We start from the raw sequence: 25626 nt of genomic DNA, 5'->3' as shown, positions 1-25626 counted from the left end.
GAGGCGGCCATTTTGTTCCCTTTCAACGGTGAAGTTTATGTTGGGATGTATGTTATTGAGGGCAGTTAGGAGAAGGGTTAGGTCCTCTTCCTGTTTGTAAATGACAATGGTGTCATCGGCATATCTTTTGTATCTTATATGAGCAAATTCTGGTTGGGTGAGAATTGACTTCTCGGCCACATGCAGCACTATGTTGGATAGGGGTGCAGAAAGGGGGTTGCCCATCGCTAGGCCCCCTGTCTGGTGGAAGAAACTGTCCTCGAACTGGAAATAGTTGTGGGTGAGGCAGGCTTGTAGAAGGTTGCAGATTTCATCAGTGCAACCTTCTACAAGCCTGCCTCACCCACAACTATTTCCAGTTCGAGGACAGTTTCTTCCACCAGACAGGGGGCCTAGCGATGGGCAACCCCCTTTCTGCACCCCTATCCAACATAGTGCTGCATGTGGCCGAGAAGTCAATTCTCACCCAACCAGAATTTGCTCATATAAGATACAAAAGATATGCCGATGACACCATTGTCATTTACAAACAGGAAGAGGACCTAACCCTTCTCCTAACTGCCCTCAATAACATACATCCCAACATAAACTTCACCGTTGAAAGGGAACAAAATGGCCGCCTCAACTTTCTCGACCTCAGCATCTGACGACTCCAAGACAAGTTCGTCACATCCGTATACAGGAAACCAGGTTCGGGCACCCAGTATATCCATGCAAAATCCAACCACCCACCAAAACAGAAAGCTGGAGTATGGATGAACTTTTACAGAAGAGCCTTCACACACAGCTGCACAGAAGATGACCTGCAAGATGAAATAGCGTGCGTAACGGAAATAGGCCTAAACAACGGTTACACCGAGCGCCAACTATCCATGTGGTGCGCAAAAACAGAAACCCAGTTCAGACATCCAAGAAACAGAGATAACCCGAACCAAAATCCTAAACCCAAATGGATCGCCTTTCCATACCACCCCACCACATCTGGAAAATTTGCCAAGGCCCTCAAACCCTTCAACATCCGAGTAGCACACAAACCCATATCCCAAATCGGAAGGGCACTACCCAACTTCAAGAGATACTACCTACCCAAACTTGCATCCCCCGGTGTCTACAAGACCACATGCCAATGCCACAACACCTACATTGGCAGAACCATCCGCACCGTCCAAGAACGGATTAACGAACATGTAAAAGATTCCAAAAACGACACACCTAAATCAGGCCTCTCCCAACACCTCCACTCCACCAACCACACCATCTCCTCCATATCCATACTTCACCCAACCGGCTCTGTCATAGAAAACACCATCAAAGAAACCCATGCTATCATCCAGCAGAAACCAGCACTAAACCTGGACAATGGACAAGCACACCCAACTTGGCACCCTGTCCTCAGAAAGATCCCCGACCTGAAAAAGAAAAGATGCTATGCACATACTCGACCCCCCTCCAGCCATGCGGGGAACAGGAACGGCACATTACCGAGCAACACGGCCCAGCCCCCCAACCCCCAACTGGCAACGCCACCGGACAACAGGAAGCAGACGACGCAAACCAAGATGCGAACGCCAGTGCTGCCGAACGGGAAAAATCGCAACCACCGCCGCCCGGGAACAAACAATGTACTGACGCGGTACCATCTCCGCTTCAAACGCCGTACCCTTTTGTGAATGAAGACAGTGGATCTTCGAAATTAATAGGATTGAACCATTAAATTGTGCAACGCGGAATTACAAAATCTTTTAAATTTCACGTAAGTAATTGTTTAAACCAGTTTCCAAATTCAAATACTTAGGAGTAATATTAACAAATGAAAATGATATTAAAGAGGAAATAAAAAGTAGGATTAATTCATGAAATGCATGTTACTTCTCTCTTCATAAACTTTTGTCTTCTCGTTTAATATCTAAGAAACTAAAAGTTAAAATATACAAAACAGTAATTTTGCCTGTAGTATTATATGGATGTGAAACTTCAACCTTACATTGAAAGAGGAACATAAATTGAGAGTATTTGAAAATAAGATCCTTAGGAAAATATTTGAACCTAAATGGGATGAGGAGACAGGTGAGTGGAGAAGGTTACATAATTTAGAACTACATAATTTGTATTCATGTCCAGATATTATTAGAATAATTAAATCAAGAAGACTTAGGTGGGCAGGCAATGTGGCATGAATGGGAGAGGAAAGAGGAGTTTACAGGATTCTTGTTGGGAAACCTGATTGTAAGAGACCTGTAGAAAGGCCAAGACGAACGTTGAGATGGATTTAAAGGAAATCGGTAGGGATGGAAAAGAGTATATAGATTTTGCTCAAGATAGGGACAGATGGAAGGCATGTGTTGCTGCAGCCATGAACCTTCGGGTTTAAGAAGGCTAGAGAGTTAGTTAGTGTTAGAGTATAGCATGGTGCACCAAATATATTTTTTTCACAATTTTTGGCGATAACATGTTTTGAGATATTCAAGGTCAAAGTCATGTGACAAAATTTTATTTTTATCCCAAGGTACATGCCGTGTTACATATCATTGGAAAGGTTGTTCCATTCCCTGCACAACAAACTTTATTTCACCTTCCTAGCCCAAATAGCAGTAGAGCTACGGCACAATTAGTGTAGCTAAATGAGCTCAGAAAGGGCAATTTCTGCGAACTTTGATCTTGAATAATTTGTCAATTAAAAGACACATGAGGCTCAAAATTTTCATAGTTACTAAGTTCCATGCATAGTTTCAACTTCCCAAATTTCATGAAAATTGGAGATGGTAAGTTTGGGGGCTGTGTTGATTTCGCATGGAATGACTCATTTGCCTTTTATAATTGTTTTTAATGTGCCTTATAGTAATCTGGTAATTTTGACAACTGCAATTAATGTAATAAATATTGCCAATGTAATAAATAACATCCAAGTCCATCGTTGAAAAACACTGAACATTGTAGTTAGAGCAATCGGGATCGACTTCACACCAAGAAAATCGGCATACTCTGCCAAGCATCCAACACCAGACTGACGATGATCATATGTTGACCAGAGCAAAACCTGAGCGTTGGTGTGGATATTCCCCAACTGTGAGCAGATCGTGACCTGAGCATTGCTTGAGTGTAGAGTGAATCAAGCCTAAATATCTAGGTGGGTATTGTCTTCTGGAAATGAAACAAGACACACCTGCACAGGAAATTTACTTCCTCAGATGACTGGGTGGAATTGCAGCACAATATTACTGTGATCGATTACTGTGCGCTGGTGATCGATCGTACCTCCTCGAAAATTTCAACTTTTTCTTTCCAATCTTCACATTTCGATGTTTTAAGCTGCCTGAAAGTGATTTTAACATGCGGAAACCACAAATAAGCGAGATATTTATCCTCAAAATGTGGAATATCGCAGAACATGACAACATGTTTGGTAGCATACTTTCCACTTGTGACGTTCGCTTCAACGATATCTATGCTAAGAGAACCACGCTTAACATTGTAGGCATTCCTCGTGCATGACGTCATAAATCATACCTCATAATATTGCTCATTATTCACTTACAACGCATGTCCACACGCTAAAACATCGAAAAACCTTCATATGAATAACAATCTTTCCAACCCATTAAAAATTTTGAAGTTTCTCGTGGGGGTACAGAGGGTCATCATCACCATTTGTTGCACTATACTGCACAATCGACCCTTGTGTTTTACCATTTCAGCGTAAAAAAATATATGTTCACTCGTAGTACTTAATTCGAGCTTTGATTTGGCACTGTTCATTTTTCAATTAGCTGTTCCTGTTCTGTGAAATAACACAAACTTCCTTACATTACTTACCATGGCTTCTTTCCTGTATCCACATTCATGTTGTAAACACACAGTATTGCCAGGTCAAACTTTGGTTTTTAACGTGGAGATAGATGCTAATTTCCACTAGGATTCAACTTTCTTTATTTCGTGTTTTCATCCGTATTTATAATTTTATTTTATTTTTAGATATTGAAGTTTCTATTATTTAATAGCTGTAAATTATTTTCGTTATTTTGAATTGTTTTTCTTAATTTTTTTTTATATATAGTTTTTGATTCTTTTATTGTTCAAGGTTGTCCGATCTGATCTTCCTGACTTCACTTGTCTTCCTTATCGCACAACGTGAGGACAACCTTGCGTTGTGACGTTTTTCGAGGAATGCCTACCGTGTTAGGTTAGGTTCATTAGGTTGGTTCTCTTAGCGTAAATACACTGTAAATGTATTATTTAGGCTAAGATAACTAAACCCAAGAACCATTACATAACAAATTATGCATTTAACTTACATCTTCACGCAAATTAGGCTCATTATGTTTCATTTTTAAAGGAGGTTCCACTTCCAATCGTTTCCTCACCATAAATCCTACATTTCCGGAAACCTTGATTCCTACTCTTTCCAACGATGCATCATGCATATTTGTATTAGGAAGGGTTGATTCAACATCGTTAACCTTTGTTGATGTAGACAATCTTGTATTCACTTCCAACTGTCATAAATATTGTTACTGCTTGAAGTTACGCTGCTGTAAGTGCAGAGAAAAAAGACGACGACCATACCTAGCGGAGGCATATAGTAGTTTGGATCCAACTTTAAACTGTAGGGCCAGTCCCGATTAGACTATGTGCATATATGGTCTCAAAACACACAATAAAAAAAATGGCTGAATTTATATCTGAATATTAAAATTCTTGTTGTAGATTAGGCACACACAGGAGATGTACTATGTAGAAATTTTCAGCGAAAAATGCAGGCTTGACCAGGACTCGAACCTGGGTCTCTGGCATACCGTGCCATTGCTCTAACCACTGAGCTACAGAGCCAGCCTGGCCTTGCCTGATGTTTCGCTATTTCTGTTTTACCAGCGTGGAATCATCTCTGCCAGTGCTACCGCAACGGGATCTGTTGCCTTTGAAACACAGTAGACTTCGACGCTGCCTGTTTCCTCCCAGCATAGAGATGTTAATTATTGTAAATTAGGCACACACAGGAGATGTAGGTATAAATTTTTATCTCTACGCTGGGAGGAACCAGGCAACGTCGAAGTCTACTGTGTTTCAAAGGCAACAGATCCCGTTGCGGTAGCACTGGCAGAGACTATTTCACGCAGGTAAACAGCGATAACGAAAAATCAGGCAAGGCCAGGCTGGCTCGGTAGCTCAGTGGTTAGAGCAATGGCACGGTATGTCAGAGACCCGGGTTAGAGTCCTGGTCAAGCCTGCATATTTCGCTGAAAATTTCTACATTAAAATTCTTGGTGTGCAATCACAAAATACACTTCTTCTTCCTTTAATACTCATTATTGGGAGGCACAATGTATAAATTTTTCTTCTGCCCTGCCTTTAAGAAAGAAACAAAGACCTCTCTGCAACATTGTTCTTTAGCTATGGTATTTTTTATTTTTTTAATTTTTTTTATACTTTGAGGCTAGTTTGAAAAGCACGTGCTTGAAAAGGTCCTGTCCACAGAAAGTGTAGCTAAAGTTTAAAAGCTGTATCACCAGAAGTTTTGTAAAAATCTCATTTGCAACATTTGCAGTCGTCATAGATTCATGTGAAACATAAATGTAGTTTCCACGCTGTGTATGTCTGCACAGATTGTCATATTGTTGTTTCTTTGTAGGCTGAGAGATTGCTGAGGGATGAGAAGGAGTCAGATGATCAGCTGAGACAACAGTTCAAGGAGCGGTGGACTCGTACCCCTTCTGACAAGTTGACCGAGTCATTCATGATGAATGCCACCAAGTACAGGTAAGGCTTGTTTAATTCTCCCTTAATGAAGAATAAGGAGTTAAGTTATTTTCAGATATATGCATGCCCAGAATTTTCAAAAGGGAGGGGTTATATATGCCTTTTTTTTTTTTAGTAGTCTGTCTTCATTTTGCCATTTTTTCCTGCCTTTTGTGACGTGGTCGTGGCATTCAAAACAAAGTGGTAAAATTTTGGAAGAAAAAAAAAATACGAAATATGTTTTCTTTAACCACTACGCCCACGACCACCTCACATCAGCATTGACCAAATTTAGAGCAAAAGAAAAAAAAAGTTAAATGTCTTAATGCTAGACCTGCAAGAAAATACACAAACGTGCAACCTTTTTTCCTTTTTACTAAAAACCACCATTTATTACCTCCGTGGCAAAAAATCATCATTCATCCGAAATATAATATCCAGTTATATATCAGAGATATCAAATTTTGGCCCCCTTATGCTGACTCACAAAATATCGTGGATCTCGAGCACCCGATCCCAAGCACGCAGTATGCTTCCCCTTTTCTTTAGCAGTCGCGATTAGCTATCAGTTTCCGTATTCGTGGTCATCTAGCCACGACAACGAAATCCAATCCAACATGCAAAAACAAAATGTTCTATAGGTACTATTTTATCTCACAAGTACATAGCATAGCTCCTTTCCCTCATTATTGCTTCAGTAAGATATATGTCAAAAAACAATAGATAGATGAAATGATTGATCAACAAATAAGAACATTTAGAAAACGTCAATTTTGTGGCAATTTATTATAACAGTCTAATCCCGGTGCAATTCATAACTTTCCCCAATAACTGACAAAGACGTCTTCACAAATATAACTGTACGTAGAAAATAGTTAAACACACATGCGTAATAAATAATTCATTTACCATACATACCCTTAAAACACAATATGAAGATAAGCACACATATTAAATAGATTTCTGGCATGGCACAGGTTTATTTGATCAGAAAACCATATGTTATTTTGTCGGAGATATTCTAGAAATCAAGCTATTGAATTTACACTGTACTGTGGTTGCATGGAATATATGAATTAAGTCATGATGTACCAAAAATGAATAATTCAAACTATTACAGAAAATCATAGTAAACTAAAGCAGGCTGGTCATTAACACAAACCAAAATTAATTATATAAGTATACTTAATATTACATGTCGAAACCAGCAGTCAAAAGGCACGGTCAAATCCAGGGTCCGATCACCTTTGCCAGTGTGCGAACAAGGAGAAGAGAGCTCCTTTGGTATGTATACCACAACTGCCACTGCTTTTCTCTCGGAAGAAAACCTCGCCCGCAGCCGTGGCTTTCTCCGTTGAGTTACAATGTTCTCCCGCTAGGTGAAGCAGCGTTGCCAGTTTTACGTCCAACGTTGAGAGCCGAGCGTCTGGTACACTCTCGACGCAAAACTCCTCGTGAATTCAACGAGGAGAATGTGGTGGAGCTTTTAAAATGATAATTGCTATAAGCAAACACCACACTTTGATATTCTTTTTTTGGGAATCCTGGACCAAACGGGGGGGGGGGAGTTATAACCCTCCCCCTCGGGCAGGCCACTGCTTGTAGCAGATTAGTCTCCGTAGTTTGTAATTTTCACTAACCTCATATCAACTTGCCTGATGTATGGGAATCATATGCGAACTCATATAATCCTATTTGTTGTAAGTTTGGTAGCAGGGTCTTTCCATATCAAATGATACTACCTAGGTAGAAACAGTGTGTCTACCAGTGTGGAAAAGTGGAAATCCTGGAAATGTCAGGAAGATTTACCGTGTTTCTGGACAAAACAATATTTTTGTAGTAGTGTACTAAAAGTAGATTTTTGGACAAAAAACAAACAAGCAAGGAATTTAAAATTTGTTGCGGACAAACTATACTTCAGTGTGAAATTTTGACAGGGTGGCTACTCACTAGGAATTGCTTGAATTCTGGGAATTATGCATGCATTCTGCGTGAATTTTTCTCCGTGGACTTGAAAAATTGCATCTATAAATGCACTGAGGCACGTTTTTCACAGTTTATGTTTATTGAATGAGGAATGGAAATCTGCATGCAAAGTAGAGCAGAATTCTCTCAATCCGTTTACTTTTTTAGTGCCCTTTGCAGAACAATTTATCTGGCAGACGGCAGATTATTGCAAAATATGATATCTTGAAGTTGATTAGTTAAATTTGAGAGTATAGATTAGTATATTCCTTAACATTTGTGACTTGTGTTTGTAGATGTATTTCAAGTCTGAGTATGTGAAGTGGCAAATCTTAAATTAAATATGTTAAATATATATACTGTTTAATTTAATTGAATTAGATTTTTGGGATACTTTGGAATCACACAGACCGTTTATATTGTTAATATGTTTGGATGTGTGTGTGGAGATGCGAGATTGAAATAGAGAAAACATCTTATACCCTTGAATTTTTGGAAAAATCACCTTGAAAACCGGGAATTATACTTAAATAGTATCATGGTCCTAGAGTGGCCATCCTGATCGAGTATTACTGGTCTTACACTAGAAACTGAATATGCTAAATACTCTATGAAACGGACATGTTTGAAACTGTTTTCTTGCAGAAATCTACTATAGTGAGTGGTTATTAGAATTTCCCACTTGTTCCAAGTTTTGTTTTGTTTGGTATATATTCGAATTAATACATATTTAGTAAGGAATTATGCATTATTTATGCTACAATTGCTCTCTCTCTCTTTTTTTATACATAAAAAGGGATTCTTTGTTAACCCTAAAGTAATCCTGTCATTGTCACTTTTACATGTGAAGTGAATATTGTAAAATCTTAAGTGTGATTCTAAGTGTGGTGTTTAGCTAGAATATTCAGTGGAACCTCGATTTTACATTTTCCAGGGGACGAAGGTGAAAAACTTAAAATGTGGGAAAATCGTATAGTATTTTGTTACGTTGGGATCATCAAGATTGAATGTATAATGCTGAAAAATCTAAAATCGGGGTTTCACTATACTGTTTTTGATCCTGAACCCAGTTTTTGTACTGAAATATTGACCTTTTATTCACAATAAATATAGCCCTAATACTGATGTATTAATTATATTTCAGGGAAATAATTAACAATGCAGTCCAGGCTGATGCTGTTGTTCGGAGCAAGTTTGATGCCCACCGCCGCGGGGTGGAGCTACTGAGCCAAGGACAGGGGGCCATAGCCAAAGCCATTCCTTCAGGGGGAGCAGGTGGGCTACAGGAGAGCGGCACAGTCCAGCAGCTCAGACAGCTTATGGATGAGGTATGCTTTGTTTTCACGTTTGTGGGAATATACGAGGGGGTATCAAAATGTCTTGCCTGTTGAGGTATAATTTATTTAATAATGGAAAGATTGTAACAACGAACGTACATGTAGTTTGCCTGTAGTGTCCTCTACTCAGAGTCACCCTTCCACACAGTTGCCATCACGTTCGATGCATTTGAGCCAGCGTTTTATCCAGCCCTCAAAACCAGTTTGGAAAAATTCCACAGAACACTCCCTGCCCCACTGTTCACAGACTTAGCTCAGACCTAAGTAATTAAATTCAAAGTGGTAGAAGCCAAAAGTGTGCACATGACAAGGAGTGGCAGGCCATCAACGTTGTTGATCGACGACAACCGCTACAGGGATCCTGAGCTCATTCGAGAGGACAGACACATCACCATCCAGGAAATTTCTGATTCAGTGCACATGGCCTGTGTGTCAGCACATGCAATGATTGAGAGTTTGGGATACCGTACAGTCTGAGCTAAGTCTGTGCTTCGTGGCATGAGGTTCGATGGCCTACAGGATGTTAAAACAGCTCTGAACAGTTTCATTGTTTCAATCTTTCCATTATTAAACAAATTATAGCTCAACAGGCAAAACTTTTTGATACCTCTTCGTACATCTGCATAAGCAGGGGAGAGAGAACTAAAGTTCAAATCACCAGCCCTGAGACCTTCGGTAAACCCACGTGCATGCAGAAAGCATTGCAAACTCATAGAAGTAAAATAATCCACACGAAAATCCAGCGTTGTTACAGGATTCCTTACGTAAGGTAAAACAACAGCCAATTTGTAGTATAGGATACGCTGCCGCAAATGACGTCTCACTTTAAACCCAATGCTCTTTCTTTTGTTCTTATTGCTTCACCTTTATGGTTGACGCTTTTAACCAGTAATCATTTCCCATAAATTTGGCTTCTTTCTTGCATGTGAATTGAATATATTTTACTTGCATTTTTTTTTAGACAGAATGATATAACATGGTAATGTATATTTCTAAGGTTTGATATAGATAGGAGTGTATTTGAAATTTGTTTGTAGATTTTATGTAAATTGTATCTTATGTAAATAAAATATATAATGGGCATAAACAGCCATTTGCAATGCTGTAAGTCCAAAAAATATATTGATGATGATCAAAACAAGACAAAGAAAGTTTGTAAATTTATTGCAGTTGGAAACTTTGACAAGCATCCTAATAACAATTTTTGTTACACCAAATATAGTAAAATAACTTGGTGACATGGCAAGGCAAGATAAGTGTGAACATTTTGTATGAATATGCATTGTAATTTTCAATGAGCTTAGAGATTTGTGTACATAATGATATTTTATAACATTGGTTATTTTCTAAAAATAATATTGTGAACAGCAAGGAAGTAGTGCCACTTTCAACATTGTGAGTTCTATGTGTGCCGGAAGGTGTCAGTGTTCTCCGAGCTTGTTTACAAAGCACCAGCAAGGACAGCCTTTGAAAAGGGGCGAGAAACACATTCTACTTAATATTTATGTAACATTCTGTCAGTGGTATCCTGAGAAACCAGTAAAAGAAGTGGTTGAGTTGGTATCCCAGTGCAGTGGTGTGTCAGTGTCTGCAGTTTTAAGGGTTATGAAAGAGAGAATGACCGGGAGAGTAACAATGTATGCGGCTGCATATTCGTCTGATGTTTTGAGAGCGGGTTCTCACATTCAGAGGCTCTTATATAAAATGAATAGGTGCGGCGAACTATGAGTGTAACAGCAGATGATTGCAGTCATGAATCAGCTGATGCGGAGTGATACATCGAAACAGTGAGACTGTTTGTTTACAGAAGGTCTCAGGGTTGGTGATGTACACTTTAATAAGAATGGAGGGTAAATTGGAACAAAATGGGTAGAGCTAATTAAAAAGCATGTGGAAAGTTAATTGGTAAACCTGGCAGAATGCGTGCGCTCTGCTTGGACGTAAGGATGCTCGCTGGGTAAAAAATATGCAGAAGAAAAAGTACTACTTAAGTCCGAATTTTAGTTTATTTAAAGCATGTAAATAGTAATACTTTCATTGATTAATGTAACTTTATTAATTTTAAACTTTTGTTGTTTCAATGATAGTAATAAAATGACTTTCACACCGTTTTTTTTGTCAATGATACATGACATACAATGGCTGGATTGTCCCAACTGGTAAGCATTGTGAAGAATACCACAAAGACCAAATTGCAAATAATATTGAGTGATTCTTAAATAAAAGTATTTACACCTAGTGCTCGGGCCATGGTTCACTCTACTCACGGTTATGATTATTTTCGCCAATGACACACTCCTACATATGTATTGTAATTTTTCTAGTTATTTGTAATGACAAGTGTGAGTTTTCGTCATTTTTAAGTGTTGGTGTTATAAAAACTGTGTTAAGAGCAAAAATGTTAATTTTGAGTAGGGATGGGACCGATTAATCGGTACTCTATCGGTATCGACCGATATAGGCATATCGGTTTATTGGTAAAATTACCGATTATTTTACCGATCCAATATATCAATAAATTAGTGCAAAATTCTGCCATTTTGATGTAATTTTTATGGATAATCTCCATGCTCTACTTTCTAAAAAAGTGAACTTCTAAATATGCAACTTCTTTTGCACTGCAGTCACCGTGAAACAATTTATTAAGGAGGTCAATGAACCTTCCAGGTTCTTCAAGGACCATTTCTAATTTTTTATCGGATCGGTAGAATATCGGTTATCGGTATCGGTAAATTTTATATTGGTACTTTACCGGTAATGGCCAAAATTTCATATCATAAACACAATTCATGTAGAATGCATGCATGAATCAGTGTGAATTTCTTGATCAATTGGAAAGGATGTTTGACTGGAGTGTGAGCAGAGATGTGTGAGGACACTGTTGATGAATAACTGAAAATTTGATTTAAATATATTCTCTAAATTTGAAAATACAGAAATTTGTTTCACATAACCAGAAAATGCTAAAGGTAAGAGATATAAATACCACTTGAGGTTCAGCAGGTGGGAGATTTAAATCCCGAGCAGAGATGTTAAGTAATGAATTAAATTAAATCATATTGCATAGATTATCTTAGTTGTTTGGCTGCATTTGAAAAAAAAGAATATCTTGTCTCCTGAAAAAATGGACTGGTGCCTGAATTATTTTTAGTTTTCTCTACCCCTACATGTATGCATGTTCTAAATAAATTGCAGAGCCTTTGAGATATTGGTGTAGTGAAAGAATTACTCATGTATGTCTTGTCCTTCTCCCCAGGTTGAAACAATCAAGGCCGAGAGAGACGCCATTGAGCAGGACTTCAAGTCGGCCACCACGGACATGAAGGAGACCTTCCTGAAGGCTCTGGCTCATGACGGAGGCATTAATGAGCAAGGACTGTCGGTGGAAAACTTGGGTCAGGTGTTTGGTCCATTGCAAAAGCAAGTGAAGGAGAGCATCGAGAAGCAGGAGAAGCTGGTAGCCGACATTCAGGTAATTATTTTTTCTGGTCAACAAATTAATTTTCTCTTCTAAAAATTTCAGTAGCAAGTACAGAATGCAGCATTTTTAATGTTTCCCATTTTCAAAGTACCATAACTGATTTGTTGTACAAAGAAATTACATGAAGTGAACAATGTTAGGCACGTTATAGTCTTGAATTTACAGTTCGGACCTTATTTTTTGAATATTAAGAATCTCATTTGTTAGGCTTTTGAGATCAGGGAGGGTGTGGCATTTAACGGCAATTAAGCAGAACTTTCGATATTCGAGCGGCCACTACACAGTCCTAAGGTCTGGTGTGCCATTGCAGCACAGGAAATTATCAACCTGTACTTTTTTGAGGATGATAATGGTGCTGCTGTGACCGTCAACTCCCATTGCTACAACAACATTCTAACAACTTTCTTCCTGCCTGAGGTGACATTTCGTAACGAACGTGGAGACCCTGTGATTTCAACAGCCACAACACGTGTCTTTCGATGAACATGCTACATACTGCTTTCCCTGGGTTACTTCTCTAAGTTTGGTGACATTCAGTGGCCCTTCTTATCACCCACCTCACTGCACCAGACTTTTTTGGGGGGTATCTGAAGACTAAGGTCTATACGCTTGTACCCTCCCTGATCTCAACAGCCTCAAAACTGTGATTCGTGAGGAAATGGCTAATGTTATGTTAGACACTCTACAGCGAGTAATGGCCAGTGTACAAATTCATTGATGCTAATGGAGGGCATCTCAAGAATGTAATATTCAAACAAATGCCTGAACTGTAAATTCAAGACTATAATGAGCCTAACATTGTTCATTTCTTTGTACAAGAAATCAGTTACAGTAGTTTGAAAATGGGAAACGTAAAATGCCGCACCCTGTACCAGAAGCATGTTGCAACAGTTTCTCCAACAGCTTTTTCAGACCTCACTTCCTTGCTCACCTTCAGTTATTGTTCTTCGCCTAAGTTCTTTCTGTTTGCTTGTGGTGTGTATCCAGCATTTTATGCTTTATTGATCATACCCTTCTCTACAATCGTGTTGTGTCTCTCATCATGTTAAAAGGGTGTCTACCTGTCTGGAAAACTGGAAATCCTGGGTAAGTTGGGAAATTTACTTTTTCTGGAAATCCTGGAAAAGTCGAGGAATTTTGAAAGGCACAACCTAGACATTTTAAATTTGTCGTGGATAAACTATACTTCAGTTTGGTGTACCGAGTATGACTGGTAGTTATAGTAAAAATTGAATATTACATACTCTAGGAAAAGGAGTCAATCTTTTTAACTATTTTCAAGTAGAAATCTACTACAGCAAGTGGCTATTAGCATTTGCCATTTTTTTGTTGGAATTTTTGGATTGTATTTGGTTGATATTAGGATAAATACATATACTACTAAATTTTGTATAATCGTGTACAGTGGAATCCGATTTTATGTTCTTCAATTTTACATTTTCCTGCATTATACATACAATATTTATGGTCCCAACATAGCAAAATGTTATAGAATTTTCCTAGGTTTTCCATTTACCTGCATTTTAAGTTTTTTTTAGCTTGGTCCCCTGAAGAACGGAAAATCAAAGTTCCACTGTAAGTAGATAAAAAATATGCCTTTGACGACAACTTTGATTTCTTGACCAAACGACCACAAAAAGTTGAAAAACTCACTTTCTCTTTCTGTTTCGCGCCTTATTTAGTGCGCTGACGATATTTCACGGGCGCAAAAAGGCAGTGATGAGTGAAAGATGAGCTCTCATCCCCTCATCCTTCTCATCTTTCTCATTCTCTTTTTATTCTCTCATCTTCCTCTCATCCTCCTCTCATCCTCCCATCTTTCTCTTATCCTCTTATTTTTTTATTTTCTTATTTTTTGAAAGATGAGTGCATCTTATCGTAATTTTCCAAGTCTGGGACCAAATGTTTATATATCGTGACCTACGTAAACCTTTTTTCTCATTCTCTCATTCTCTCATTCTCTTATTTTTTGAAGGATGAGTGCACTTTATCGTAATTTTCCAAGTTTGGGACCAAATGTTTATATATCGTGATCTTCGTAAACCTCTCTTCTCATCCTCTTATTCTCTTATTTTCTCATTCTCTCATTCTCTCTACCTTTAGAATATTGTCGTCAACATTAGAGATGAAGTTGGAGTGCTAGAATCAACGGGGCCAAATGTTTATATATCGTGATCTTCGTAAACCTCTCTCTTGGGGGAACGATGTGGCATATACACACGCGCGTGCTCTCATCTTCTCATCTTCTCATCTTCTCATCTTCTTATTTTTTGAAAGATGAGTGCACCTTATCGTAATTTTCCAAGTCCGGGACCCAAATGTTTATATATATCGTGACCTTCGTAAACCTCTCTCTCGGGGGAAGAATGTGGCATATACACACGCACGCACGCACGCGCGCGCATATGTATTGTAACACAAACAAACAAACAAAATAATAATTGTTGTTTTTAGGATGCCTGGCCCCTATAACCTCGCCAGGGGTGCGTGGTAACGGCGAAATCATCACGAGTTTAGATTTGTACTGCGAATGTTGTCAAAAATTTAATCAATGTTGTTTATTCTCGATGCTAGAATCTTACATAGATTATTCTCTAAAACGAAAATCGATAATCCTATGCCAAGCCCCCAAGCTATTCAGGCAATTTCTAATGTTCGCGTGGATAGCGATGCTCGGTAGAATTTTTCCTGTCCTTGTGGAGAAATTGTGTTTCGTCGCTCAATGTAACATTTTCATCACGGACCAAACTATCCACAGCAACCCCTCCCCGAACCCATTCACCTTACATCCTCTTTCGCCCGAAGAGATTCTATTTTTTTTCAGCTTTCCCACGGTTCTGAATAAAGAATCTATTACATCCCCGATAACAATAGAATCAGAAGCGGATGCGGCGGAAGCAAACACAGCAGCATCTTCCGCTTTTTGAGTTTTGTGCTGGGAATCGTTTGTTTCACACACCACACCCTGACGGGGCGTGGAATAGAGGCCGAGGGGAAATAATCGACAATACATGCATGGGTGGAACTATCAACGTCCCGTTTATTGTTATTTGTCCCCTACAGGATATTGTGCACATCACAAAAATCTTTTGTTGAAAAAATATGGCATGAATGAATTAGTTAACAAGGGTTTTATTTGCTAGGATATTGACCATAGCCCTTATTGTGTTTTCACCAAAGAGAGTCGCGTGGAGTAGGGAGGAGAGAAGGAGAAAAAAAAGAGGAGTTCCTATATAACGTACTAGTTTCTTCTTTTGTACATCATTATCATAGTGAACGTCAATCGTGGCAGTTCAGTATTTTTTAATTTGTTTATCTGGCAGTATACATATATATCATCGTGGAAGTTTTTAGTGAGCTACAAGTTTTTATTTTGAAGTTTTTCTATCTCTCTTGAAGGGTGAACGTCAATCGTGACAGTTCAGTATTCTTAATTGTTTGTCTGGCAGTATACATATATATCATCGTGGAAGTTTTAGTGAGCTACAAGTTTTTATTTTGAAGTCTCTCTCCACCTCTCTTGAAAGGTAAGTTTTTATTTTCATGATATATTAATATTTTTGTTTTGCGTCTGACACACACATATTCAGAGGAGCCATAAAAAATTGACACACACTTACATGTCCCATATTTTTAACCTCCTACAACAGTGCACACACACATACATACATACATACTGTTCGCCTCTAATATATATGTGGAAGGAAAAAAATGTCGAGCATTTTTTCAATTTTTTTTTCTTCTGTTTCAGTGCGCTTTCCACTACCACTACCACAACCCCCCCAAAAAAATTTCTCTGTATATATATAAATAACAGAGAGAAAAAATGGAACCGCAACCAGGTCCCTCCGGTTTTTGCGGGAAAGTGGCATGTCGCAACTGTGGAAAGTTGATTTCTAAACCTAATATTGCTAGGCATTTGAAAAAATGTCGTCTACCGAAACATGATGACGCCCCCCCGGCAAAGAAACCTCGCATTGATGAGCATGAAGGCGGTGCTTTGAATAAAAGTGCACGCATCATAACATATAAATCTGGAAGCGATGAAAAGTGTGACTCGAGCATCTTCCTCAACAATGTGAAATCCCTGGTAGTCGATAAATTACGTGATTGCCTCGTCAATGTTGCAATTAAAATTCATCTCGTCTTGACCCTGCTGTATGAGAAAGTTGTCTCGTCCGAGTCAAGTACTTTTAGCTTTTACGTAGGGTGTGAAGCCTTACACGATGACAATAACGAGGATCTTGACGAGATAGTGACACGGCTATTTGATCACCTGACACAAAAACAAGAAGAGTTTGAAGGTAGAGGAAGTGGATGGAGTCTTTGCGGTCGCAGCCACATGTTAGAACTTCGAGTCTGCAATTTCAAACCATTACGCAGCGCTCAAAAAAAACAAAAAACAAAAAAAAAGCAAAATGCAGTGTTGAACATACAAAGTAATGATCAGAAGAGTTTCCTATGGTCTGTCATCGCCGCATTACACCCAGCTAATAATGTTCACCCCGAACGCCTGTCCAATTACAGAGGATACGAGGGAAGATACGAGAATATGATGAGAGGAATTTCCTATCCTGTGCCCCTGAATAAGATCAATCAATTTTTAAAAAACTATAGAGAGGAAAAAAAAGAATATATCGATATTTCTGTTTTTGGGGTTGACGATTCCGGCAATATTCGTGTCTTAAGACCTGCTAGAAGCCAGAATAATGTAATTCGACTCTTGCTTGTAGATGGCCGTTACAGTTTAATTCGGAATTTCTCACGATTAGTAGGAAGACAGATCACCAAGGATCACGATAAGATCGAAATTTGCGATCGATGCTTCAGAATTTTTCGCGGGGGTAAGAAGATGAAAGAACAGCACAAGTGTTTTGGCTCTGTGAATGCAGAACCCGAAGATGTCATGCCGGAACCCGGAACCAAGATGAAATTTCAGAAACACCAGGCTCTTCTCCACCATCCCGTCGTCCTTTATGCTGACTTTGAAAGCTTCCAAGTTCCCATGACGTCTTGCAACCCTGATCCCTCTACCTCAAGCACGACCCAAATTTTTCACCACGAGCCTTGCAGTTTCTCCATCTACGGAGAAAAATTGAATGATGTCATCTTGTATTGCGGACCCGATGCGGCAAAACATTTTGTTGAGAAGATAGCGGAATGCGCGAGAGAACTTGCACCCGGCCTGAAAGGCTCTTACGTTTCTCCACCTGCTCTCACAACAGAACAACAACAGAGACATGACGCGGCGACAAGATGCGAGGAGTGTAACCAGGCTTTCACCCCCGAAAATTACAAGGTCGTCCACCATAACCACCAGAATGGATTATTTCTAAGCACCATCTGTAATTCGTGCAATCTTAAAATTAAGGAGTCGCATTTTGTTGCCGTGTTTCTGCACTACACGGAGAAGTACGACACACATCTCTTCGTCAAAGAGCTCCACAACATAACTTCTCGAATCAGCATCATTCCGAGAACGAGCGAGAAGTATATTACAGTGAGAGTGTGGATCCCTCTCGAAGAAGGAGGAAGCGTGGAAGTGCGAATCCTGGACTCGTACAATTTCCTGTCCTCCAGCCTCGCAAGCCTTGCAGCTCAACTTGGCGACGAAGATCTTGTGGCCACCAAACAAAAATGTTTTTCGGGGAGAGATGAGAATTTGAATCTGTTGCGCCGCAAGGGCGTCTACCCCTACGAGTACGTCAACGATTTCGAGAAATTTGACGAGACGGAACTTCCACCCCGGGAGGTATTTTATTCTTGTCTCACGGAGGACGTCTGTTCCGAAGAGGACTACGAACACGCTCGTAGTGTATGGACGGCATTCAATTGCCAAACTTTTCGCGATTATCACGATCTCTATCTCAAATTGGACGTGACTCTCCTCATGGACATTTTCGAATCGTTTCGTAAGAGATGCATCGCGATATACAAGTTGGATCCTGCGTATTTCTTCACCACGCCGGGATTGACTTGGGAATCGATGATGAAATACACCAACGTGGAACTGGGACTTATTGCAGAGAAGGAACAGTATGCTTTCATGGAGAGTGCGATACGCGGTGGCATCGTCCAATGTCCCCGACGCCATGCTCAGGCAAACAATCCTCATACGCCTGGTTACGATGCATCGAAGCCTAACACCTACATCGTCTACTGGGATGTCAACAACCTGTACGGCCACTCCATGTCCCAGTGTCTTCCCATCAGCGACTACGCGTGGATGACCGAAGAGGAACTCTCCTGCGAAGATTTTCTCAACTGGAGGGAAGATAATGAATGGGGTTGTTTCTTGGAAGTGGATCTCGATTATCCCGAAACGCTTCACGAGAAACATCACGGATTGGCCCTGGCCCCCACCAAGGAGAAGCCACCTGGAGGATCGGAGCCAAAACTCATACTAAGCATGGAGAACAAGCGGAATTACGTTCTGCACTACCGACTCCTCCAATTTTACATAAGTCACGGCTTGCAGTTGAAGAAAGTTCATAGAGGATTGAAGTTCCGACAGAGCAAGTGGCTCGAACCCTACATAGCCGAGAACACGCGCCGCAGAGCACAATCGACATCGCCTGCAGACAAGGATCTGTACAAACTGTTCAATAACGCCATCTACGGCAAGACGATGGAGAACGTGCGTAATTACATCGACGCAACGTTGGTCACGGACGAAAAGAAATTTGAGAAGATCGTCGCGTCACCCTACTTCAAAAACTTCACTATTTTCGACGAGAATCTAGTATTCGTTGAGCATCACTTGCTTCTTGTTCCTCTCAACGAATACTAGATTCTCGTCGAAAATAGTGAAGTTTTTGAAGTAGGGTGACGCGACGATCTTCTCAAATTTCTTTTCGTCCGTGACCAACGTTGCGTCGATGTAATTACGCACGTTCTCCATCGTCTTGCCGTAGATGGCGTTATTGAACAGTTTGTACAGATCCTTGTCTGCAGGCGATGTCGATTGTGCTCTGCGGCGCGTGTTCTCGGCTATGTAGGGTTCGAGCCACTTGCTCTGTCGGAACTTCAATCCTCTATGAACTTTCTTCAACTGCAAGCCGTGACTTATGTAAAATTGGAGGAGTCGGTAGTGCAGAACGTAATTCCGCTTGTTCTCCATGCTTAGTATGAGTTTTGGCTCCGATCCTCCAGGTGGCTTCTCCTTGGTGGGGGCCAGGGCCAATCCGTGATGTTTCTCGTGAAGCGTTTCGGGATAATCGAGATCCACTTCCAAGAAACAACCCCATTCATTATCTTCCCTCCAGTTGAGAAAATCTTCGCAGGAGAGTTCCTCTTCGGTCATCCACGCGTAGTCGCTGATGGGAAGACACTGGGACATGGAGTGGCCGTACAGGTTGTTGACATCCCAGTAGACGATGTAGGTGTTAGGCTTCGATGCATCGTAACCAGGCGTATGAGGATTGTTTGCCTGAGCATGGCGTCGGGGACATTGGACGATGCCACCGCGTATCGCACTCTCCATGAAAGCATACTGTTCCTTCTCTGCAATAAGTCCCAGTTCCACGTTGGTGTATTTCATCATCGATTCCCAAGTCAATCCCGGCGTGGTGAAGAAATACGCAGGATCCAACTTGTATATCGCGATGCATCTCTTACGAAACGATTCGAAAATGTCCATGAGGAGAGTCACGTCCAATTTGAGATAGAGATCGTGATAATCGCGAAAAGTTTGGCAATTGAATGCCGTCCATACACTACGAGCGTGTTCGTAGTCCTCTTCGGAACAGACGTCCTCCGTGAGACAAGAATAAAATACCTCCCGGGGTGGAAGTTCCGTCTCGTCAAATTTCTCGAAATCGTTGACGTACTCGTAGGGGTAGACGCCCTTGCGGCGCAACAGATTCAAATTCTCATCTCTCCCCGAAAAACATTTTTGTTTGGTGGCCACAAGATCTTCGTCGCCAAGTTGAGCTGCAAGGCTTGCGAGGCTGGAGGACAGGAAATTGTACGAGTCCAGGATTCCCACTTCCACGCTTCCTCCTTCTTCGAGAGGGATCCACACTCTCACTGTAATATACTTCTCGCTCGTTCTCGGAATGATGCTGATTCGAGAAGTTATGTTGTGGAGCTCTTTGACGAAGAGATGTGTGTCGTACTTCTCCGTGTAGTGCAGAAACACGGCAACAAAATGCGACTCCTTAATTTTAAGATTGCACGAATTACAGATGGTGCTTAGATATAATCCATTCTGGTGGTTATGGTGGACGACCTTGTAATTTTCGGGGGTGAAAGCCTGGTTACACTCCTCGCATCTTGTCGCCGCGTCATGTCTCTGTTGTTGTTCTGTTGTGAGAGCAGGTGGAGAAACGTAAGAGCCTTTCAGGCCGGGTGCAAGTTCTCTCGCGCATTCCGCTATCTTCTCAACAAAATGTTTTGCCGCATCGGGTCCGCAATACAAGATGACATCATTCAATTTTTCTCCGTAGATGGAGAAACTGCAAGGCTCGTGGTGAAAAATTTGGGTCGTGCTTGAGGTAGAGGGATCAGGGTTGCAAGACGTCATGGGAACTTGGAAGCTTTCAAAGTCAGCATAAAGGACGACGGGATGGTGGAGAAGAGCCTGGTGTTTCTGAAATTTCATCTTGGTTCCGGGTTCCGGCATGACATCTTCGGGTTCTGCATTCACAGAGCCAAAACACTTGTGCTGTTCTTTCATCTTCTTACCCCCGCGAAAAATTCTGAAGCATCGATCGCAAATTTCGATCTTATCGTGATCCTTGGTGATCTGTCTTCCTACTAATCGTGAGAAATTCCGAATTAAACTGTAACGGCCATCTACAAGCAAGAGTCGAATTACATTATTCTGGCTTCTAGCAGGTCTTAAGACACGAATATTGCCGGAATCGTCAACCCCAAAAACAGAAATATCGATATATTCTTTTTTTTCCTCTCTATAGTTTTTTAAAAATTGATTGATCTTATTCAGGGGCACAGGATAGGAAATTCCTCTCATCATATTCTCGTATCTTCCCTCGTATCCTCTGTAATTGGACAGGCGTTCGGGGTGAACATTATTAGCTGGGTGTAATGCGGCGATGACAGACCATAGGAAACTCTTCTGATCATTACTTTGTATGTTCAACACTGCATTTTGCTTTTTTTTTGTTTTTTGTTTTTTTTGAGCGCTGCGTAATGGTTTGAAATTGCAGACTCGAAGTTCTAACATGTGGCTGCGACCGCAAAGACTCCATCCACTTCCTCTACCTTCAAACTCTTCTTGTTTTTGTGTCAGGTGATCAAATAGCCGTGTCACTATCTCGTCAAGATCCTCGTTATTGTCATCGTGTAAGGCTTCACACCCTACGTAAAAGCTAAAAGTACTTGACTCGGACGAGACAACTTTCTCATACAGCAGGGTCAAGACGAGATGAATTTTAATTGCAACATTGACGAGGCAATCACGTAATTTATCGACTACCAGGGATTTCACATTGTTGAGGAAGATGCTCGAGTCACACTTTTCATCGCTTCCAGATTTATATGTTATGATGCGTGCACTTTTATTCAAAGCACCGCCTTCATGCTCATCAATGCGAGGTTTCTTTGCCGGGGGGGCGTCATCATGTTTCGGTAGACGACATTTTTTCAAATGCCTAGCAATATTAGGTTTAGAAATCAACTTTCCACAGTTGCGACATGCCACTTTCCCGCAAAAACCGGAGGGACCTGGTTGCGGTTCCATTTTTTCTCTCTGTTATTTATATATATACAGAGAAATTTTTTTGGGGGGGTTGTGGTAGTGGTAGTGGAAAGCGCACTGAAACAGAAGAAAAAAAAATTGAAAAAATGCTCGACATTTTTTTCCTTCCACATATATATTAGAGGCGAACAGTATGTATGTATGTATGTGTGTGTGCACTGTTGTAGGAGGTTAAAAATATGGGACATGTAAGTGTGTGTCAATTTTTTATGGCTCCTCTGAATATGTGTGTGTCAGACGCAAAACAAAAATATTAATATATCATGAAAATAAAAACTTACCTTTCAAGAGAGGTGGAGAGAGACTTCAAAATAAAAACTTGTAGCTCACTAAAACTTCCACGATGATATATATGTATACTGCCAGACAAACAATTAAGAATACTGAACTGTCACGATTGACGTTCACCCTTCAAGAGAGATAGAAAAACTTCAAAATAAAAACTTGTAGCTCACTAAAAACTTCCACGATGATATATATGTATACTGCCAGATAAACAAATTAAAAAATACTGAACTGCCACGATTGACGTTCACTATGATAATGATGTACAAAAGAAGAAACTAGTACGTTATATAGGAACTCCTCTTTTTTTTCTCCTTCTCTCCTCCCTACTCCACGCGACTCTCTTTGGTGAAAACACAATAAGGGCTATGGTCAATATCCTAGCAAATAAAACCCTTGTTAACTAATTCATTCATGCCATATTTTTTCAACAAAAGATTTTTGTGATGTGCACAATATCCTGTAGGGGACAAATAACAATAAACGGGACGTTGATAGTTCCACCCATGCATGTATTGTCGATTATTTCCCCTCGGCCTCTATTCCACGCCCCGTCAGGGTGTGGTGTGTGAAACAAACGATTCCCAGCACAAAACTCAAAAAGCGGAAGATGCTGCTGTGTTTGCTTCCGCCGCATCCGCTTCTGATTCTATTGTTATCGGGGATGTAATAGATTCTTTATTCAGAACCGTGGGAAAGCTGAAAAAAAATAGAATCTCTTCGGGCGAAAGAGGATGTAAGGTGAATGGGTTCGGGGAGGGGTTGCTGTGGATAGTTTGGTCCGTGATGAAAATGTTACATTGAGCGACGAAACACAATTTCTCCACAAGGACAGGAAAAATTCTACCGAGCATCGCTATCCACGCGAACATTAGAAATTGCCTGAATAGCTTGGGGGCTTGGCATAGGATTATCGATTTTCGTTTTAGAGAATAATCTATGTAAGATTCTAGCATCGAGAATAAACAACATTGATTAAATTTTTGACAACATTCGCAGTACAAATCTAAACTCGTGATGATTTCGCCGTTACCACGCACCCCTGGCGAGGTTATAGGGGCCAGGCATCCTAAAAACAACAATTATTATTTTGTTTGTTTGTTTGTGTTACAATACATATGCGCGCGCGTGCGTGCGTGCGTGTGTATATGCCACATTCTTCCCCCGAGAGAGAGGTTTACGAAGGTCACGATATATATAAACATTTGGGTCCCGGACTTGGAAAATTACGATAAGGTGCACTCATCTTTCAAAAAATAAGAAGATGAGAAGATGAGAAGATGAGAAGATGAGAGCACGCGCGTGTGTATATGCCACATCGTTCCCCCAAGAGAGAGGTTTACGAAGATCACGATATATAAACATTTGGCCCCGTTGATTCTAGCACTCCAACTTCATCTCTAATGTTGACGACAATATTCTAAAGGTAGAGAGAATGAGAGAATGAGAAAATAAGAGAATAAGAGGATGAGAAGAGAGGTTTACGAAGATCACGATATATAAACATTTGGTCCCAAACTTGGAAAATTACGATAAAGTGCACTCATCCTTCAAAAAATAAGAGAATGAGAGAATGAGAGAATGAGAAAAAAGGTTTACGTAGGTCACGATATATAAACATTTGGTCCCAGACTTGGAAAATTACGATAAGATGCACTCATCTTTCAAAAAATAAGAAAATAAAAAAATAAGAGGATAAGAGAAAGATGGGAGGATGAGAGGAGGATGAGAGGAAGATGAGAGAATAAAAAGAGAATGAGAAAGATGAGAAGGATGAGGGGATGAGAGCTCATCTTTCACTCATCACTGCCTTTTTGCGCCCGTGAAATATCGTCAGCGCACTAAATAAGGCGCGAAACAGAAAGAGAAAGTGAGTTTTTCAACTTTTTGTGGTCGTTTGGTCAAGAAATCAAAGTTGTCGTCAAAGGCATATTTTTTATCTACTACTGTACTACTATTTATGCTACATTTGTTATCATTTTTTACACAAAAAAATGATTCTTTGTTTACCGTTAGTCATTACATGGCAAGTAAAACATAAAAGGTCACCTCTGATGTCCCTGTCCAACAGTCAATTTTTGTTCAGTTTCCCTTCTAAAATGTAGTGACATTCTTACATACGTGTTTAAATATGTGAATTGCCCTAATGACTTGGTCTGGAAAAGTCCTGGAATTTTGTTTTTACAAAATTATTGACATCCTGTATTGTTCCTTTTTGTTTACTCATCCATGGCTTCCTATATTGTTTGTGGACTAAAGAAACCATGAAAATACAGTAAAATCTCATTAATATGGACCCCGATAAGATGGTTTTTGCTTAATCCGGACAGGCAAAGGGCAAGAAAGAAAAAGAAAGCACAATGCAACGTTTTAAATGTGGCTAGAAGCCTTGCATTGTCGTATTGCTTTACATTTTACTGTACTGTATAGTGAATTTACACATATACCCTTTAAATACACCATAATAAACATGTTTTGTTGCTATAAACTAGAGTTTTAACGCACTTTCTACTGTTCTTTTAGGTTATTTCAGTTAATCCGGACTTTCGTTAAACTAGTGAACTTAGTCCGGATTAACAAGGTTTTTACTGTATTGTATCAGCAAAATTATCAATAGTAGTACTTGTAAACTCATACATTGATATTCCTGTATTCCAATTAACCTTTACTGGATGGATGGGTGAGATATATATATTCCAGCACCACGTGGCAACAATTAGCGTGCCATTTCTTGAAAACTGAACACAATATTTCCATTCGCTCTATTTTAGTTCATTAGTAGATATATATATGAAGGTATGGCATGCTCGAATTACAAAACATTGTTACTATTGAAATTTTGGATTTTTTGTCTGAAAGCTGGCAACACTGCCACTCTTATGCATACGTTTTTTTTTCCCACAAGAACTATCAACCTGTTTTAAATGAAATTGTGTGGTTGTAAAAATTGGCCAAATTATTGGACTCATAAGTTGAAAAAATGAAATGCAGATAAACTCACTTTATGTAGAGAAATTTGACAGATTTAATGTTTTGTGATACACATATCACTCTTATTTCAAAACTTCAAACCACGTGGTTTATGAAATACAAATAAAGAACAC

At 39.9% G+C, this 25626-nt stretch overlaps 1 protein-coding gene across 1 annotated transcript in view; it reads left to right on the top strand.

The window, feature by feature from the left end:
* The window catches only part of ALiX (programmed cell death 6-interacting protein-like protein AliX), a 162409-nt gene that overhangs the window by 84440 nt on the left and 52343 nt on the right, over positions 1 to 25626 (top strand). The window contains exons 10-12 of the mRNA XM_083115790.1: positions 5627 to 5754; positions 8843 to 9026; positions 12292 to 12507. Of these exons, the coding sequence (XP_082971916.1) occupies positions 5627 to 5754; positions 8843 to 9026; positions 12292 to 12507 (528 nt within the window). The remainder of the gene's footprint in view (positions 1 to 5626; positions 5755 to 8842; positions 9027 to 12291; positions 12508 to 25626) is intronic.

Source organism: Lepisma saccharinum, assembly GCF_977018435.1.
Source record: "Lepisma saccharinum chromosome 15 unlocalized genomic scaffold, izLepSacc3.1 SUPER_15_unloc_1, whole genome shotgun sequence".
NCBI classification, from domain to species: Eukaryota; Metazoa; Arthropoda; class Insecta; order Zygentoma; family Lepismatidae; genus Lepisma; species Lepisma saccharinum.
Note: the sequence above shows the minus strand (reverse complement) of the source record. Positions and strands in the feature narration are given on the sequence as shown.